The sequence below is a fragment of the Brachyistius frenatus genome, unplaced genomic scaffold (genome assembly GCF_029030835.1).
Source record: "Brachyistius frenatus isolate BFR_SWC_R1_liver_20210118 unplaced genomic scaffold, ASM2903083v1 Contig_188, whole genome shotgun sequence".
Taxonomy (NCBI): Eukaryota; Metazoa; Chordata; class Actinopteri; family Embiotocidae; genus Brachyistius; species Brachyistius frenatus.
Genome location: NW_027210787.1, coordinates 219620 through 238713, shown reverse-complemented (window position 1 = coordinate 238713; position 19094 = coordinate 219620). Strand labels below are relative to the sequence as shown.

Below are 19094 nucleotides of genomic sequence, written 5' to 3'. Positions count from 1 at the left end.
TCAAGACAAAAAAAACTTCAAGCGTTTCCCCCTACTTCAAGCAAGAAAATGGATAAAAAAAAAAAAGTATATAAAGATAAAATATAGGGTACGAGTGAATTATATATTCTTGCCAGTAAAAGATTCTGATGATAATAGCACAACTATCAGCACTGTGAATGGTTCAGACAGTGTAAGACATGTGTGAGGTCAAATATGTATATAACAAATATAAAAGCATTTTAGAGTTTCCACTTTTAATCATTGTTGGTCAACTTGTTGTGTCTCTTCTTGATTCTCAATGTCAGTCGCCACATTCAGAGTCATGTGTGGTCTCAGTGAGTGTGTAAATTATTATGTCTCAGAGCCCTCCTGACATCACCAGCTGTGTGCTCACACTGCACTTACAGCTCTTCTTCGTGCTTTTAGAAAGTCTAAATTTCCAACTCAGGACATTCACCATGTGGCTGTTTACAAGCACTTCCAAATGATTAATAACCAGCTGCTTGGTGATGGAGGATTTACATACCAATTTAAGTATATTCAGTGTGAGTGAGTGTGTGAATGAGAGACTGAGTCCTGTTTTGCCATTGAAATGAGAAGCCAGGGAAACATTTAAGTGTTTCTAATGTGGGTTAGAGCTTTAATCAATGCCATGTGGGGGTCAGGAATGGGAAATGAGAGTGGCAATAAGCTGTTATAAAGTTTACAATTTACAGGGAGGCAGTTTTGGCTTCAGCTTTACAATATAACAGAGTTGTGTTTTAAAAGTCCTGCCAGAGCACCCTAATCCAGTACTGTAGAGGAGATCAAAGCTCTGATGGCATTTAAATGCAAGGTTTTTAATTCTGAGAGGACTTGTTAAAAACCCACAGGGCTAATCCTGTCATCAAGATGAATTACAAAAGGAAAAAAAGCAAAACAAAAAAACAAAAAAGAGAGCGCGAATGTCCCTTTGCATAGAAAATAGTAACATGTGGAAAAACTCTGAAATTCCTCGGGACCACGTGGAGGTTCTGATCACTACTGTATGTGTCCAAAACTGCTTATGGATGACCTTCCTGAGTAAAAATAAATAAATAAATAAAAATAACATGAGAATAGTTCAAATATCTACCACATGCAAAGTTTCAGTAGGAATGGAATGACTCGGTAGAGTGGTATGTCCGGGAAAGCTATGGGTTAATTTAAGACTAGGAGCAAAACCTGTTGCCAATTAGGAGCAGTGAGCGCCACATGTGGGCTAGACGTAGCTATCTCCAGAAGGGGCAAAGGGGGAAGAAACCGCGGTGCGCGCGATGGAGACAAGCTGAATGACTCCGCAGTCCCGTGTTCAAGTTCAGTAGGCAGTTACAGGTACGTGCAGTTACTAATATGATGGACTCTTAAGGACATGATCAAAAAGGATCCACGAGACTGAAGGATTGATGCGTAAAAGGGGCCACCTTTCACATGTGGCCTGTTTACATTTTTAACCCTGAGGATTGCAACATGGCACGTTTTTCTGCGATATTTGTACTCTTTATCACAACTATCCTCGGCACGGGGACCGTATCTGAGATCTGCCGGGGGACGCGCTGTTTTTCTGGCCAGGACTGGAGCAGACCGTGCGTCGGAGCGCACTGCCAGGGGCGCACGGACACATCCGCGTCCCGACGGCAGTTTCACCACTCTGCACAGTCCAGGCAAGGACAAGCCTATCCGAGTTACCAACAGGATGCTCGCTTCAGTCACCACCAAGCCCAGAGTGCGCCGTTAGCACCGTACACCATCGTCCAGCCTCAGCACGGAGGCTTTACGCAAGCCGCAGGTACGGATGGCAGGAGGACAAACCCGAGGACCGTCACAGCGGAGGTGTTTCATCCAGGGTGTGCCGGTGGTACCTGTCCGACGACAGTCTCTCATCATCCCACAAATGATGACAGTGCAACGCGGGAGTGCAAAGGGATTGGATGTAAACTGCCCTCCCGCTTGCGCCAGAAGCAGAAGCCCTGCATCGGAGACGGTTGCAGTACGCATGGAGGAGATGACGGGAGAGGAAACTCTTCACCTGTTCATGTGACGGACAGAGCGGCACAGTTTCTGGATGAGCTCCCAGACTTTGGGTCGGAACATGGTGCATGGATACAGCTGTCATGTGACATGAAGCCAGGTAAGTGTCAGAAAAGAGAGCGAAACTAAACTGCAGCCTTTTTGTGAGAAAACGATAATCTCTTCAGGTGCCATGTCAAACTTGTTTTTCTTTGCCACAGGGACCAATGAGGTCCCCTCAGAGGATGCTCTTGTCCTGCAGCTGCAGCTGTCTAAGAGCCAGGAGAGGCTGGTCGAGGCCCTCCGGGGCCAGCAGAGTGAGGTGAAGGAGCTGCAGAGGCTCCTGAGTGACCAGCAGGGGACGCTGGTCAACCAGCAGAGAGAAATCCTGGAGCAGCAGAGGAGGATGCATGAACAGATGGAGCAAGTAAGGCTGCTGTGATTTATGACGAGGAAGATGTTAAAAGTTGGTGGTTTTGTAATTGGGCAATGATCTAAGAAACATTATGAAAGGGTGGAAAACACATCATCTATAAAAGTTTTATTTTGCTGACCTCTGTGTGATCAATTCCATGTGTGGATCAAAGGTAGAGCACAGTGGAGATTAAATTAGGACATGTATATGCAGATTAATCTCACATTTTGTAAAGTAATTTGTGTATTCATATGATTATCGCTGTGATCACACTAAAACTTTTCATATTTTACTTGTACTTCCAGGTAAAAGCTCAGTATAACATATTGATGGACAGCATCAAACAGACATCCTTCCAGAACCTGCAGGGGGAGCTAGACAGTCACATGGAAACCTTGAGTGGGCAGGTTCGAGCCCACCAAGCACAGCAGGCTCTTTCTTTACACAAGGTGGACATGGAGGCCAGTGTGATGGAGGTGAACTGCAAGTTGAATCAGTACACGCGTGTTCAAAATGTTATATAAACTACAGCCTGTCAGTAAATGTGATATCAGATATTAGAGGCTTCACTAATTTGTAACTATATGGATATATCACAAAGTATCAATGAGCTACTGTAAAAGCCAACCTGATATCATACCAATGTGTGTACTACACCCGTCTGTCCACTAGAGGGTATTGCGTGACAATGGTCATTCAATAAAGTACAAAATGGCAGATGGTTGACCAGCAGGCCTGGATTTGAGTCTGGGATAAGACAAGCAGATTTTTTTCCTTTAGCAATGCAATTGTTTTTTTCCCCCCGGGCCACCACAATACAAAAAGGCGACACACAGCCCTCTAGTGGAGTGCCGCGTGTACTGCACACTTTGGTGTGATATTGTGTTGTACACACACTTTGCCTTGTCTATACATGAAAAGTAAGGTGCCCTAAGTGCAGCCACCAAAAATCCTGTGGTTAGGGTTCGGAAAAGGTTTGTGTTAAAATAAATAATTGTTAAGTAATGTAAGTTACTAACGAAAATTAAATAGCCTACAAAAATTGTTTTTATGTGACTTTTATTACATAAAAGAAATCCACATTGACTTTTACTTTCTCCTGGAATTGCGCACTAGTTATGCGAGTGAACCTCCCGTGTTTGTTCCATCCAACTATCCTCGACTTTCTCCCTTCTCGGACTTTGTCACTCTTTCACATGAGGAGGTTCCTGTTCATCTTTAACCCAGGTCAAACATGTGTGCTTTTCACACTTGGTCGAGGCAAAATGTGACTCTGACATGGTTTCATGGTTTTACATGCTTCGGTGGGATTTAACTGCACCTTAGAAGAATCTTTAGCAATTGAGCCCAAGAGTTTGTCCATGCTTTCCTGCATGCATCTCGATGATTGAAGTATGCGAATACATTATATGGACGAGACAAGGAAGATATCTGCAATATATGACATCTGGTGAACAGCTACTACTTCTACTACTGTTACTGTTCAGTTAATCTCTGTATCATCATGTGTGATGCCATCAGATGGGTCGGTCCCTGTTGGCCTGTGGCACCTGCGGCCCTGAGGAGTATTGCGACTTCAGCAGTGGTCATCCTCGCTGTGAGAAGTGCACCATCTGTCCCGCCGGTTTCTTCCTGGTCGCCCAGTGTTCAGTCCACGCAGACAGGATCTGCCAGGTTGGCATTATTGTCTTTTCAACATGAAGTAGCTTTTAATCTTCTTTTTACCGCGTTATGCATGGGTTGTTTTGTTGGTGGGTCCATCAGCAATAGCAAACATGGTTTCTTCACATAATGTTATCGAATAGTTTGCCATGACAGAAGAAATGAGAGGAAAGCTTGAAGGTATAAATGTTTGTGTACCGTCTAATTGAAACAAGCCTGTTGGTTCACTTTCTTCTCGCCGCATCTTGACAGGACAGAGATGAATGTCTTGAAATAGCTGATCTGTGTGGAGATCAGCAGAAGTGTCTCAACACTCCAGGTACTAAGAATTACTGCGAACATTTGATAATATCCTCGTGTACTGAAGCTAATATATCCCAACATTCCCATATTTTCCATCTTGTTGACTTGCTGAACCACTGATGAATGCTGCGATGTCACCAGGTGGATTCAGGTGCCAGGACATGACAGAGCGAGACGCCCACTCCGGGATGTGCGGTCACGGCTACTTCTACAACTCGGACATGGACGAGTGTCAGGCCTGCAATGAGTGTGACGGAGAACCGGTGGGTTCACCTTGTACCTTCACCACAGACGCCCTCTGCTCGGGCCCTGCTGCCAGCGACAGCGCTCTCTCTCTGTCCTGGGCCGGCGACGTGAGTCTGCTGGGGTCAAAAGGCCACATCCTGGCTCATGCCTTCCCCAGCGTGCAGCTCCAGATCCAGGGACGAGGCGACGCAGGTCTGGTTTCCGCCGAGGACGGGCGCCTGGTGATGAGGCAGCACGGTCTGGTCTGGCTGGATGAGAACCTCTCGGTGAGCCACGGCTGCCGCAGCTTCATCCAGGTGTGTCTGCGCATGAACAGCACAGACGGCTCCGAAGGTCGCGACCTCAGCGGCGTGCGGGTGGAACAGCGGGAGGGAAGGTCGCTCCAAAGCGTCAGCATCAGTGGGGTGGCGGAGGTCGCCCCGGGTCACATCATGTCCCTCTTCCTCCGGAGCGCTAGCCTCCACTGTAACCAAAGCAGTGAAGGTCTGCAGCTGTACGACCCCGCTGCAGCTCAGCTCAGCCTCTTCTGGCTCTCTCACGACACCGGGGCTGTTGCCATGACAGCACAGGCAATGGTCTCCGCACATTACCACACAAATTACCGGCCAGTCTTCCGTACCACCTCCACCTCCGACCCTTACGTTGTGGGATTGACTCACGACGGCCGCGGGATCCGTTTTGCAGAGAGTGGCACCGTGCGTTTTGTGTTCCAGCAGGCGTTGTACTCGATGGGTCAGGTCTGTGTGAGTGAGGGCTTCCAAATTTTGGCTTATCTCAACTATAATGGAACCAGCACGGAGCTGTCCCGTGCCTTCAAACCAGGAGTCCACTACCGGGACACATCCATATCTCTGACTGGAGCGGCTAAAGTTGGCCCTGGGGACACGCTGGGCTTCGAGATCCTCTCTCCTGCTCAGTGCAACGTACGCTTCTTTGGCGACGAGACCGGCATCAGTATTCTCAGTCTGGTTTGGGTCCCCGCTGCCATTTCTTCCTCTCTGTCTGCCTCTGTGGCCCACACCGGCCTTCCCTCCGGAGCAGTTCGAAACAAGCCACTGTTCTTCCACCAGACCAGCCCCCAGGTGTCCCAGATGGGGCTGCTGGCGAAAGGATCCGCAGTTCAGAGACGAGATTTTGTCTTCAGGGAGAGCGGCACTGCCAGCGTGGCTCTGGACCTCAAACTCATTCACTCCTGCAACTTGGTAAAGGTGACTCTGCTCAGGCGAAGTGATTCGACGGGTTCAGAAGGGGGCCGTGACGTAGAAGGGCCGCGGCCCGTCCTTGTGGCGCAGCAGGTGGCCGGCCAGATGCCTGAAGGCAGCCACTGGGCCAGTGTGAGTCTACGGGCCTCCTTCCAGGTTCACAATGGCACCACGGTTTTCTTCACACTGGACTGTGTGCGTGGACGCGTCAACCAGATCAGCCACCAAACAGGAAGTGGGGTGTCAGTCCTCTGGGTGGCAGCTTAACAAAGGAAAGCCAAACGTCGATGTTGTTTCTTTGTGATTTCAGTTCAGAAGACTTCATGTTAATCCATTTATAGGATGGACTAGTTTCATTGGCTTGTTTTTAAAGGAATTGTTAGAATTTTTTAAAACTATGCTCATAGATTGATACTACTCTCACATCTGTCAGTTTTAATATTCAGCCAGCAGCATGTTAGCAGAGTGGAGAGGTAGGAAAGAGTTACCCCGACTCTATTCACAAGTAACAAAAACACCTACTAGCACCTTTAAAACTCACTAATTGTCCTATATTTTGTTTGTGTAATGTGTACAAAAAAAACAACCCACAAAGTGTAAAAGCAAGAATTTGTGATTATTAATTTATATTCAGGCTTGCTGTTTCCTCCGGGCTTCCAGTCTTTATGCTAAGCTAAGCTAACTAAACATTTATATTTAACTAATAGGTATGAGTGGTGTCAACCTTCTCATTTAACTCTGGTCTAAAAACTGAAGAACATTATTTTCCAGACCTTGAACTAACTCTTCAAGCTGCTTGATTTTCTAGTGATTAGCATGCAGCTAATTTGACTTTTTAAAGACGATTTTGTTTTAAAAACAAGCTTAATATGACCTGAGTATTTAAAAGTGTAGCATTCTGCATCAGTCATATTTATATAATGAAAACACGAGTACCATGTCAGGATTTCTACACAGGTACAAACGACGAGTCTAAACTGTGTTCATGCTTCTTGTGGCTTGAGTTTTCTGCTTCTTTTATGTTCTAAAAAGTCTTTGTTTCCGTCTTTTATTTATGTAATTCAGTTACTCTGTTGATGCCAAAGGACTTTCAGATCATTGTGGTTGTTCTGCTGGCCCTGGTTTTCATTCAGGAGTGTGTTTTTTTTAAGATCATGTGTTTCATGTTAGCCGCCATTTTCTAATGTGAATATCTCCTGCATGCCTTGTTTAATGACCACTTTGTGCCTGTTACGGACTTACAGAGAGTCACTAAGGCTCCATCAAAATGAAACTGCTATTTTAAATATTAACACCTGACAATATAGTTACTGTTTACCCAAACCAAGCTGTAATTAAGTGTATATTTGATCTTTTCTAGTAAATCCAATAAAAATCGGTTTGTTTAGCAGATGTTTTTGCTGAAACCTCTGTGTAAGGACTTTGCTTGGTGTGACATGGAGTGCGGTTTAAAGCGAAATGTCATCTTATCCACACACAAAAAAAAAAAAAGGAGTTAAAGGTTTTTTTTCTGAGTTAAAAACTTGAATTCCAAATACTTACACACACCCTTGCTTGTTTCTGTACACTTTGGGGTTTTACCTCTACAGCTTTTGCCTGGTGTGACCAGTAGCTACCTTACAGCGGCTAATGTTAGTTCAGTGTACACAGAGCTGTGTAAATGAGTCCCTTCACTGCCTGTATGACTCTTACCTACTTGTCTTATTGTTATTACTACTATTATGTTGCAGCAGTTACCGTTATTAGCATGTTTTAGCTTTGCCATTTGAAATGATTAGGATGCAGCTGCTCTTTGGCAGAAGTAGATTAGCTATTAAATATCCACAGCTTGTCTACAATTGTAAAACTAATTTAAAAAAAAAATGTTGATTTAGATTTTATTTTGTTTTTATTTATTTAAGATATGAAAGGATAACAATCACAATACAGCAGTGGTGGAATGTAAGTATATCTACTCAAGTACTATACTTAAGTACAAATTGAGGTATTTCTACTTTACTTGAATATTTCCCCACTTATAGCAGCAAAATATTGTTCTTTTTACACCACTACATTTGTCTGACAGCTTTAGTAAGTCGTTACTTTTAAGGTTACAGTTTTTCATACTCTTCCTGTATAGTGAAAAACATGTATCTCAAAATCAGATGATTTTTTATTTTTTTATTTTTCTGATTAAATGCTCACTTATGTGTTGAGAAGAATTATCAAAAAAATGTATGCTAAATAACTGGAAAACCCATTTGGATTCACTGGAAAATGCATTGTTTTTCCAATCTTGTTGACATTTTAGAGAAACGTGGTTAGAAACAAAATAAAATAAAAAATTATTTTATAGGTATCTATATAAGTAGATCAAACTAAACAGTACATGAAGTAGTTAATATAAGCATAACTTTAAATAACTACAGCAGTAATATTTAATCCAAAATCATCATGTACAACAGTACAACACGGACAGTGAGCATTTACTGCATAGTACTTTTACTTTTGATACTTTAAGTAGGCTACATTTTGTTGATAATATATACTTTTACTTCAGTAAGGTTTTGAATGCAGGGATTTTATTTGAAGCAGAGTATTTTCACTGTGTGGTATTCATACTTTTACTTTAGAACCTGAATACTTCTTTCTCCACTGCTGCACATTCTCGCATGTTATAAAACAAACTGTCACTGCGTTTTCTGTAATGGCAGGATGCTCTTTTTTTTATGCAGAGAATGTTTCATTTCAAATCTCCCACACGGAGCATTTAGAAACCGATAATCTGTCATGCACTAATCTCATCAAGAGCTTTTCCCTACAGGCCTCAGTCAGAGATGTGGAGCCTCAATCGAACACTGGTCTTGGTGAAAGCTGCCAGGTGTTTCCTATTGCACATCAAAGCACAGGGGTCCCTCATCATGAATCTAAACAGTTGAAATTATATTAGCCGTGTAGTTAACCTCCTAATGGCCTTCCTACACACTTCCACCGGTGACCCTCAGTTCCAGAGAGCTGCTCTGCTTTGGCACAACATCAAAAAGCACATTACGATCCTGGGCATATGTTCTATGAAAACCCGTAGACCACTTGATGTTAATATTTCAGTCTTTGAAGTCGACCTCCAGGTTAGTGTGTGCCATAAATTGCACAATAAATCAGGACTGGTGGGGAGATTAATGCCATTAATATGCAGGTTTGAGTGCTCTAGCTCTCTCGTGTTCAAGGTTTTCAGTGTTACCACGAATGAAGCATGTGCAGCACAGTTCATGAACTAATCAAAATAGTATGCACAACCTCTGTCAAAAACTTACACGGGAGGCCAAAGACAATAAGCAGACATGAGTTGACTAACATAACAGAAAGCATGACTTGAGACAAATTGAAACCACCTCCAGGCTGATGTGTGACTGGTTGGATGAGTTACAGTGGACTAAGGAAGATAAATGTTTGAAGGAAAAAGGTCAGACCCGGTTGGCCGAGCACATTAGCACTGAGGGTAACGGAGCGCAGATGGAGGAGAAGGCAATCATATGAGCGTGTCAACAGGGTATGGATGTATTATTGGTCAGAACATGTCTTTTCATATAGAGACATTATTAGATGGCGTTTAGAGTTTGTTTCAGTATTCTCAGTTTTTATGAGCTTCAAGATACAACAGAAAATGGAATTTAATGTCATGAAACTAAATAATAACACGCAGTTAATCCTTATTCCTAATATCCTAATTGCCTTCATCCTCCCTCCCACCATTCCTGCTACCTGTATATCTGTGCACCATATGTAGCCCAGTTCACTGTCCAGCTCATAGTACACTCAAAGTCTGGCAGGTCGTCTCTGTCTGGCTGAGAGGTGTGTGTGCACCACACATACCTGCTAATGTAAGACAAGGCTAGAGGTTCAGGTTCATTGTGGACACAAGTTTGAAGAAACATTTGTCTAAATATCAGTTATTTGTCTATAACTTGTGTTTTTATTAAGTAATTCCTCAGAAAACTGATGTAATAGAGTAGCTTTCACTCTAAAAGAAACACTATTCAGATATTTAGACAAATGTTTCTTCAAACTTGTGTCCACAATGAACCTGAACCTCTAGCCTTGTCTTACATTAGCAGGTATGTGTGATGCACACACACTCTCAGCCAGACAGAGACGACCTGCCAGACTTTGAGTGTACTACGAGCTGGACAGTGAACTGGGCTACATATGGTGCGCAGATATACAGGTAGCAGGAATGTGAAGAGAGGGCAGGTGCACTCTGAACTTTTCCCTCAGTGCTGCAACAATCAGGGCAGGAGGAAGAGAGAAATATACACAGGGAAGCTGGTAGAGGACATAAGACTTACGTTTTTGAGAAGGAAACCAAACCAAGAGAAAGAAAGTGAGAAATGGGCCGCTCTTGTGTCGGTGCATCTGGAAGCAGTTCTCCAGTGTTTTGAACTTTTCCTCCCCACAATCCACTTTGAACTCGCCCAGATGCGTCCCACAGTTTCTACACTCTGCAAAAAGTCAAAATGTTTTAGGTTACAATCCAACTTTTTGTACAGCTTTGGATCACAGGTCTCCAACACAAACATTATGAAAAGATAACCAACCCAGGAAAGTTTTAAAATTAACATCTGAGCTGTCGGCTACAAAAGAATCCGATCATAATCTTCATAATACAGTTTGTTTAAGTCCATTATAATATTCTGGTTTTACATATTACAAAATATATAATAAACATGTCATTGGTTTCACTATGATTTCCTCCAATGTTTCAATTTTCCATATAAGACAGCATACATAAGTGGTGCAACACTGCCCTCTACAGGAAATAATGACAATATAAATGAATTTTGGTGGAGTTAAAATTTATTATTACTTCAGATATATATATACTGTATATACTACATTTTAAATGTTATTACAACAGGTTAAGAATTACTTCTTCCATATAATTGCTAAATAATTTGTTATACTTTGTCAGTTTTAAATAAAATTAGTTAAGACACAATAACATACATGACTACAGACAGTGTGTGGCCATATCAATGATTGCACTTTATGGATTACAGAGAAAAATGAATGTCTTATTAAATATCATTCTTAATATCTAACAGTCTTCTTTTGCAGTAAAATTCTTTACTCAATGACAACAAGAAAAAAAATCAGTTGTGTAATAACAGATGTGAGAACAAGGCAGTTTGTGAGCTGAAAATGAGACTATGAAGAGTTAAAAATCCCACTTAGCAATTAGGGACATGAGTACAAAAAGCCAATACTGTACTTAAAGCAAACGTGATTCGGTAAATCGGCACTTCAGTGTTGAGAGTTGCAGCAAAGTAAGTCACTTGCATTGCTTTAATCTTATGAAAGGCAAAGACTGGATGATGAACAAGAAAAATTATTAAAGTGGTAAACTATAAGGAGCTGCATATCGTATGTCATACTGAGCAGCAGCAGCCTCTTAATGTTTCCAGTTTTGGGATGAGCTTGAACTGGTGGATTAAAGCTGAAAAAGACCTGCTGCTTGTGACTGAAGGACTTGACTGATATTATCTGTTTGGATAAATATGCGTGCATGATGCTCAGTTCATAATAATGAAAATATAAAATAGGTTACATAACTCTGCCATTATGCTGTGAAATGGATCACAAACATTTAGTGCATCTCTGCTGTATATCGGACCGTAACTGTAAGAAAGTTCCACTGAGATAATATTCTTGAAAAGTGTGTATTTAAAGACTATGAATGCAAGTTTACTGTGTGTAAAACACCAAACTGTTTAATACCGAGATGTTTTTTTGGTCCGTGCTGCAAAGAGAACTGTCTGTCTCCGAAAGGGAGACAGGGAGGAAAAGGAAAGTAAGTAGGATGACAGACAGAAAGATCCACAAAGTGAGTGAGTAAAGGAGACGGATGATTACAGAGGAAAGACTGTGTGGTTTAATAAGGCCAGCAGGAGGAGGCTGCGACATGTTTTAGTGCAGGATCTCAATGAGAAGGCGTTTGAAGTCTCCGCCACACTCAGAGTCCAGAGCGTCTTTCAGAGTGACGTCGTACTTCTCCAGGTACATGTCCTTCACCGTGTCCAGGTCGATCTGTTGGTTAATGACATAATAATGGTGTTATAGTCTACAGTGGCCGTGTTTGTGATCATCTCCGTGCACACACACTCGCCTCAGAGCGGCCGACGATGACGCGAATGAGCGTGTCCTCGTCGGTGCCCGCTCCTTTCATGGCAGCGTTAAGGCGTCGGGCAAAATACAGCTGCGGGTTCTTAGCACACCTCACTGTAAATCACACACGCAGTGACGGCAGGTGTTACTGAAGCAATGAATATCTGGTATTTAATTGACCGATGAATGATCGTGTTCCTTCTTACCCAGAGTGATGTAGCACTCCTTCAGAGTTCCTGTGGCCTCAGTGTCAATGGTGTCCAAGATGTCTGTTCCCGAAAGCTGCAAGAAAACGAGTTTACACAGGACACCTGAGAACATTTAGAACTACAGCATCTGAAATGACGTAACATACGCAAAATTGAACCCCCATTGCAAAAAGCAATCTTGGCTTGCAGGACTGGTTTCAGGACGTACCGCCTCGTAGGCCTTGAAGGTGGTCTGAAGCTGCAGGTAGTTCCTGTGTGTCAGGATGTAGGTGAAGGTCGACTCGTCTGTGCCAAACCGGCCTTCTCCTGCCTGACGAGTGCACGCAGAGAAAAAAACACGACTTTTGTTTCAGGTTTAGGTGTCTCTTAATTATCACAGATGGTCACAGATGTGAAATGTTTTGAAGAGAGTCCATTCATTCATTACAGAATAATTCCTCTTTTATTACAGCTTGGATCAATATTTTCATATTTTTTTGTCATCAGGACCATCAGAAACAATAAAAATGTAAGTTAATTGATGAGATCCCGGACCACAGTCAGTGTAATGCTGTATAATCTTTATAGCAGCTTGTAAAGCTGTAATGGTGCACATGCAGGAGCTCAATGCTAACATCAACATGCTAACCTGTTTACAGTGGCTACATATTAACATGCTAATGCTATACAAGGTATGCAAATAGCCACGTTAGCCATCTTAGTTAGTCTTATTGGTCAAATGTAACTAAATACATTTACTCAAGTATTTTATTTAGTTTTACGTGACTCGAATATATTTTGGAGGCAAATACTTCACTTTGAACTCCACTACATTTATTTCAAAGCTTTGGCTAAAAGTTATTTAAGTGCTCTATAAATAAAACCTTACCTATTTATTTGGTAGATTCAGATTATTACTTATGAAATAAAATTCAACTAATAAATGATCCTGTAATATTATAGATTTAGCTACCCAGGAGTTTAAAATGTAATTAAATTACCTCTAACTGCAACAATAAAGTGATTTACACATCAAGTAATCAATATTTATAATGCAATCATATAATATATGTGATTCTGAAATGGGCCATTCTGCAATGAGTACTATTTTAATGCTGATACTTTTGTACTCTTACTTAAGTAAGATTTTACTGAATGCAGGCCTTTTACTTGTAGCACAGTAGTTGTACACTGTAGTATTGTTAGTTTTACTTAAGTAAAGGATTAAAAAAAAATGTCTTTCTAGCATTCTTACACTTGCTAATTACATTATGTTTGCAGGTATTTCAGGCAAATCCATCCAATAGTTGTCCAAGACACGTCGCTAAAACCCCCAAATCTGAGATATGCGAGTGATGGACCAACCGACCAGCAGAATAATTTGTGGTTAGCGTCTATTCTTTGAAACATAGTGTATGAACAACAAAATCCAAGTGCAGAGACGCCTACTTTGTCTCTTATTTACATGACTGTGAAACATCATTCATGAAACTTCACTCCTTGGCTGAGAATTTGCACACAGATCACACGATCCAGCGCTGTAATAAAAGCCACAGCGCAGCATTAAAAAACAGCTTCGATTCATTAAGTTTTAGACATGTGGGATTTTCTTGTCATCCTGGGATCACATGTTTAAATGCCTAAATCTAGGATCGCATTACTCCATAAATATCAGCGTGATTTAAAGGGTAAACCATAATATGGCCTTTAGATTCGAGGGAATTACACAGCACAGACCTCATCTGAGAGCGTACCTCAAACAAAGACGCAGCATCTTGTTCGGCTAAACCCTCGTCCACCTCGTAGCCCTCGTCCCTGCTCGCCTGCAGAGACAGATACAGCAGAGATATGAGGAGGGCTTTAAGACGAGGAAATGTGAGGAAGAAAGACTTAGTGAGCAGAGGCAAGGTCAAAGACGGTGGATTACAAAAATAATATCAGGCATTTAATGGGACAACAATCATCTGCTCCTCGTTAATGGGAAATATTCGAAGGCCTTGCTGCAAAACATGAGTCACTGAGTGTTTGTCTTCTTTTTTCTGGGAGGAGGAAGAGAGAGGGGAAGCAGAGAAGGGTGGAAGCACAGAAAGAGCTGGGGATGGCATTGAGGCTGAGGCATGCCAAACAATGTGCTGAATGTCCCAGTAGGCGAATCGCAGCCTGAAGAACACAAGTGAACTTCTCTTTACTGCTTCCTTCCAGATTCAAGAAGCACAACTAAAAAAAGCACTTCCTGCTGAAAAGTCTTAAAAGTTTTTTTGTTTTTTTTTACCTGCAGCAGTGCAATCAGCAGGTTCCTCACATCTCCGCTGGTATCGTCCTCGATATCTGCCTCCAGGTCGTGCTCATGCACTGAGGGAAAAACCAAAAGTCGTCACCAAGATGGTAACTCAAACTCACAAATCGACTTACAGTATCTGTGCTGCAGTCTGTGCAGCAAAAGATTTTGAAATGTGACCTCAAGGTTGGGTAAAGTCAGACAGGCAGGCAGGAAAACAAGAGTTACTACATCATGTTGACATTTTAATAAGATGTGCTGGTTAACAGGCCAAACTTTCCAGTAAGGAAGGATTATGAGATTGGTACATAGCTGCTTCGTATGACTCAACATAGAAGACAACCCACCCGCAACGTAGGCCTCCTTGTAGCTCAAGATGTTCTATTGGGAGAGAGAAGATGAGCTTCAGTCAGCTGAACATGTGACAGCAAAGAAACACGTTTACACCTTTCAAAATACATAACAATCATAAATACCGCTTGGTATGTTTTCTGAAAACCAACCGCAGCACCGCTTTCTATTCTGGCGTTCCATTATTTATGGTATTCAGGAATTTGTCTTTCTTTCTGGCTTCAATTCAATAGAAAGATTAATCAGCAATTAATTAGGTTTCAAGGACCATTGTGTAGGATTTAGTGGGATCCATTGGTGGAAATGGAATATAATACTCATAATTATGTTTTTATTCGTTTAATCACCTGAAACCTTAGAATGAGCCCTTCATATAAACAGAAGGAGCAGGTCCTCGTTTCATGTTGACCCGCCATGTTCCTACAGTGCAGGAGGCCAGAACACTGACTCAAAAGAGGGCTTTTCGTGTTTTTTCAACATCAGCGTAGATGTCACAGGAGGGAATCTATACTTAACAACATGATAAGATCATGTGTTTATTGATATTTAGCTGAATATAGAGCTGTATTTTGTGGCAAGTATATTTTAAGTCCAAAAGAATGTGAATGTTTTCCTTGCAAAGCTGCATTACTGGTGCTGCAAACATTATATGTCTGTTCAAACTGTTTTCATTTATTTTGAATACTCATGAGATTTCATTCTTACAGAATTTTAGTTCAAGCCAAGTGAAACCTACAGCATATCCTCATTTTGGGACTTAGGGCTCAGCTCCACAGATTTCAGTTAAAAAAAAAAAAAAACACACCGCTACATTACCACCAATCGACAGACCTCATTTGTAGCTGTGCACAAGATCTCGACCAGCACGGCTTCGTCCGTGCCCGCTCCCTTCATGGCCTTCCTCAGCTCCTTGGCGAAGTAAACATTAGGAGGGTCCAACATGGCTATGATGGCGTTCTCAAAACTACCGGTCAGCTCCTTCTTCAGGACTTCCTCCAACTCCTCAACAAACACAGAGGTCACAGGGTCCGTGGTTGTCATCCCAGTATGTGTATGTGTGTGTGTATAAAAGAGAAACAGAAGGAGTCAGGTACTTACATCGTCGTACTTTTCAAAGTAGGCCCGCTTGATCTCCACACGTTGAACTGCAGAACGATTGGCCAGGATTTGGGTAATGGCCTCTTCATCTGTGCCTGGAGAACGTGCAGCAATAAAAGGTTGGCTTAAAAAACCTTTACACACTGTATAAATACTTAACTAGCACAGCAATATTACACTACAACCAGACACCTAAAAAACATTCAATAGACTGACTCATTTCTGTTAAGACTTGGGTAAAATAGCTCTTTTACTAAAGTGACAGTTATATAAGATCAAACAGGACTGATTAACAACATATACATAAAGCTGCTCATTTATAGCACCTCCAAGAGGACAGATGCCATCACAACCCACAGTGACATCACCCATTGGTTTGTGAACTCCTGTTTTGAAACTTTGACTCTGGGCTAGATTTGCATGAGCTGAGGAGGAGTGAGTGGTGGTTTTGACTCGATCTAATTGGGAACCCGAGGACACAACGCCCCACCCACCTATAGCAGAAACCTGACTGGACTAAAGGCCTGTCAATCAAACAGACACACCCCCAAACATAGCTTTGAGGCCTAATATCTAATTAATGATGGAAATATTTTCAGATGGATTACCAGAAAACTAATAACAAAGAATGACTTTAGTGAACAACACTATAATAACTTGGCGAATTTTTTTATTAACTTTGTATACCGAGAGAAGTTGAATGGGTTGTCTATGGAACCAGAGTGTTTTTGGAGTCAACTGACTGCACCCCAGGCATGTCAATCCAGCCACACACACACACACACACACACCCAAACATATCTCTCTTCAAGCCATTATATTTAATTAATTACTGGATTATTTTCAGAAGGACCACTAGAACACTGATCTGAGTGAATTCAGTGAATGACACCATAATGACTTGTGGAAAAACTTTATTCATTTTTAATTTCATGGAAGAAGTTGACGCCTTTTGAATGAGACTATTGGAGTCAGGGTTTTTGTTTTTTTTAGCCAGACCCTGCTGGCCCTCAGTGGTATAAAACTTTAAGGCACTTTGGCATTGGCTTCACTTTTCAGACCTGTAGTCTATGTTCATTTTTAAATACAGCCTTGGGTTCAAATGCTATTAGCAGCCTGCAGACTTTTACATTGATGAGTGCAAAATCGTGATTATATTTAGTTTTTTCATTGACAGCACATTCAACACATTACATGTTTTAATTTCAGATAAATTGGGGAAGTTATTGTTATAGGTGGATCCATCATGACCGCACTAATAGGATAATGGATGTCTTAACCACGCAAAAAGAGGAGAGGCTTCACTAGCAGTGCAATACACAGTTACTGAAAAAAGACTGAGAAATAAAAACTCACATAAACTTACCGAAACCTTTACACGCTTTTCTAATAGCTTTGATATCAGCTGTAACATCGAAGTCCTCATATGGGACTATGGTGGGCTGGGAAATAAAACAGTGGCAGACAATTTGGATATTAGTGATAAGCGGTGCATTCAAAGCAGCCAGCATAACATTAAAGTGGAATAAAACGGATACAAAATATATAAAACTACTAGTTTAAAGCATTATACTGGAACTGATTAAAGGGTGACGTTGAGGAAAGGATGTATCACGGAGTTAGAGCCAGGCCGCAGTGTCGTGCAGGGGAGAGGGTGCAGCCTGTGTGACCGCTGAGTCATGGGGCGGCAGCAGCAGCAGCAGCAGCAGTGTGCAGCTTCCTCTCCTCGCCCACCCTCCGTGTAAACACAATGCGGCCTTATTGATCTGATTTCCAAGAAATTCCACGTTGCCCCCTCGGCCTGGCAGCGCCCAGTCCCTCTGCTCAAGTTAACTGCGCAAGTTCTGCTACTCGGGATTTTAAAGACTGCCCATGCGCAAAAAAAAAAAAAAAAAAAAAATAAATAAAAAAATAAAGCCTTGTTTTGATCTCCCGAAGAAAATAATAAAGCCATAAGTCTCCTCTGTAAGACTTTTCTTTTACATATCTATCCCATTACATCACTACAAACTTTTCGGCACTTTAATAGTGCCTTTACACGAAGTTCCTGTGTTGCGCTCACTTCGAGCTGATGTTATTTTAGTTGTAGAAAACGTTCTTACCTGTACGTTGCCCATGTTGTTCACACCGGGGCTTCTCTGCTATGAGATACAAATAACAGCTGAGTGCTGAGTGTCCTGATGCTGCGCTGCTCCGAGGCTGATGTGTCAGACAGGATGGGCTGTTCCTGCAGGACTCAGCCCTGTCCGCTGCCGCAGGGGTGACGTCACCGCCGCTTATTAATTTAGCAGGATGGAGCAGGGTGCTGGTGGAGCTGCTGGACGTAATAGTTAACCGTTAACTAACTGCTCGTCTACTTTTATTAAAGTCTTTCTTTTACTTGCAACTCATCACGTTTGCATTTAATAATCATTTTGATGTTTAACACAAGATATTGCCCTATAAAACTTCACTACATGTATTATTAAATTTAATATAACCAACTTATAAAAGATGATGCATCAACTATAAACGAATCTACAAAATTTCCCCTCGGGGATTAATAAAGTAACTACCTAACCTAACCTAACCTACCCTAAAAGGAAATACAGTAAACGAGCTACATTAACATCCTGCTTTCAACTTAAAAGCTAACAAAACAACACTCTGACCATTGTGTCAACTAATAAGTAGGCCTACTTTTACTTTGGCTTACTCTCTTACTGCCAATAAGTTTGAAATCCCAGTCAGGTAAATAAAAGCAGGAAATGTGTTTTAAATGTTGTACTGTCACACTACTTGTTCTACCAGCTATTAGGTATGGTTCCAAGAATTCAGATTGGTATTTTCAAAAATGAATCCATGTCAGACCCCCCTTCTTAATGATAAATTATAAAAAGAAGAATTCAGATCTGTTTCTTCAATAAAAGTATCAAAACCCAGTGCAAAAGTACTCTGTTAAAAGTGGAGTAGATCTATTAAGCAGCATGAAAAGGAAATACTTAGAGTAAGTTCTATACTGTATAGAATATACATATTGTATATAATATATATAGATGTATAATGTACTGTATATACTGTGCATTTTATATTTTTTACTGCTATTTTACTGCTATTTTATTGCTTTTCTATTATTCTATTATTATCTATTGCTTCCTGTATGCTGCTGTAGCGAATAAATTTCCCCTTGGGGATTAATAAAGTAACTACCTAACCTAACC

At 41.6% G+C, this 19094-nt stretch overlaps 1 protein-coding gene across 3 annotated transcripts; it reads right to left on the bottom strand.

The window, feature by feature from the left end:
- Positions 1-10663: 10663 nt before the first annotated feature.
- On the bottom strand, positions 10664-18154 carry LOC138632561 (annexin A13-like). Of its 3 annotated transcripts, none has more exons than XM_069718211.1 (11): positions 17997-18154; positions 17251-17336; positions 15895-15989; positions 15628-15798; positions 14793-14826; positions 14440-14519; positions 13922-13990; positions 12397-12498; positions 12186-12261; positions 11981-12093; positions 10664-11901 (listed from the first exon to the last, which is right to left on the bottom strand). In XM_069718211.1, the coding sequence occupies exons 2-11, from the start codon at positions 17318-17320 to the stop codon at positions 11782-11784; spliced, it is 930 nt and encodes a 309-aa protein (XP_069574312.1). In that variant the 5' UTR covers positions 17321-17336; positions 17997-18154; the 3' UTR covers positions 10664-11781. The 3 variants fall into 3 exon arrangements, with proteins under 3 accessions (XP_069574312.1, XP_069574311.1, XP_069574313.1); XM_069718210.1 differs by having other exon boundaries at positions 17261-17336; XM_069718212.1 differs by lacking the exon at positions 17997-18154 and adding an exon at positions 17468-17675.
- Between the last annotated feature and the right edge of the window lie 940 nt (positions 18155-19094).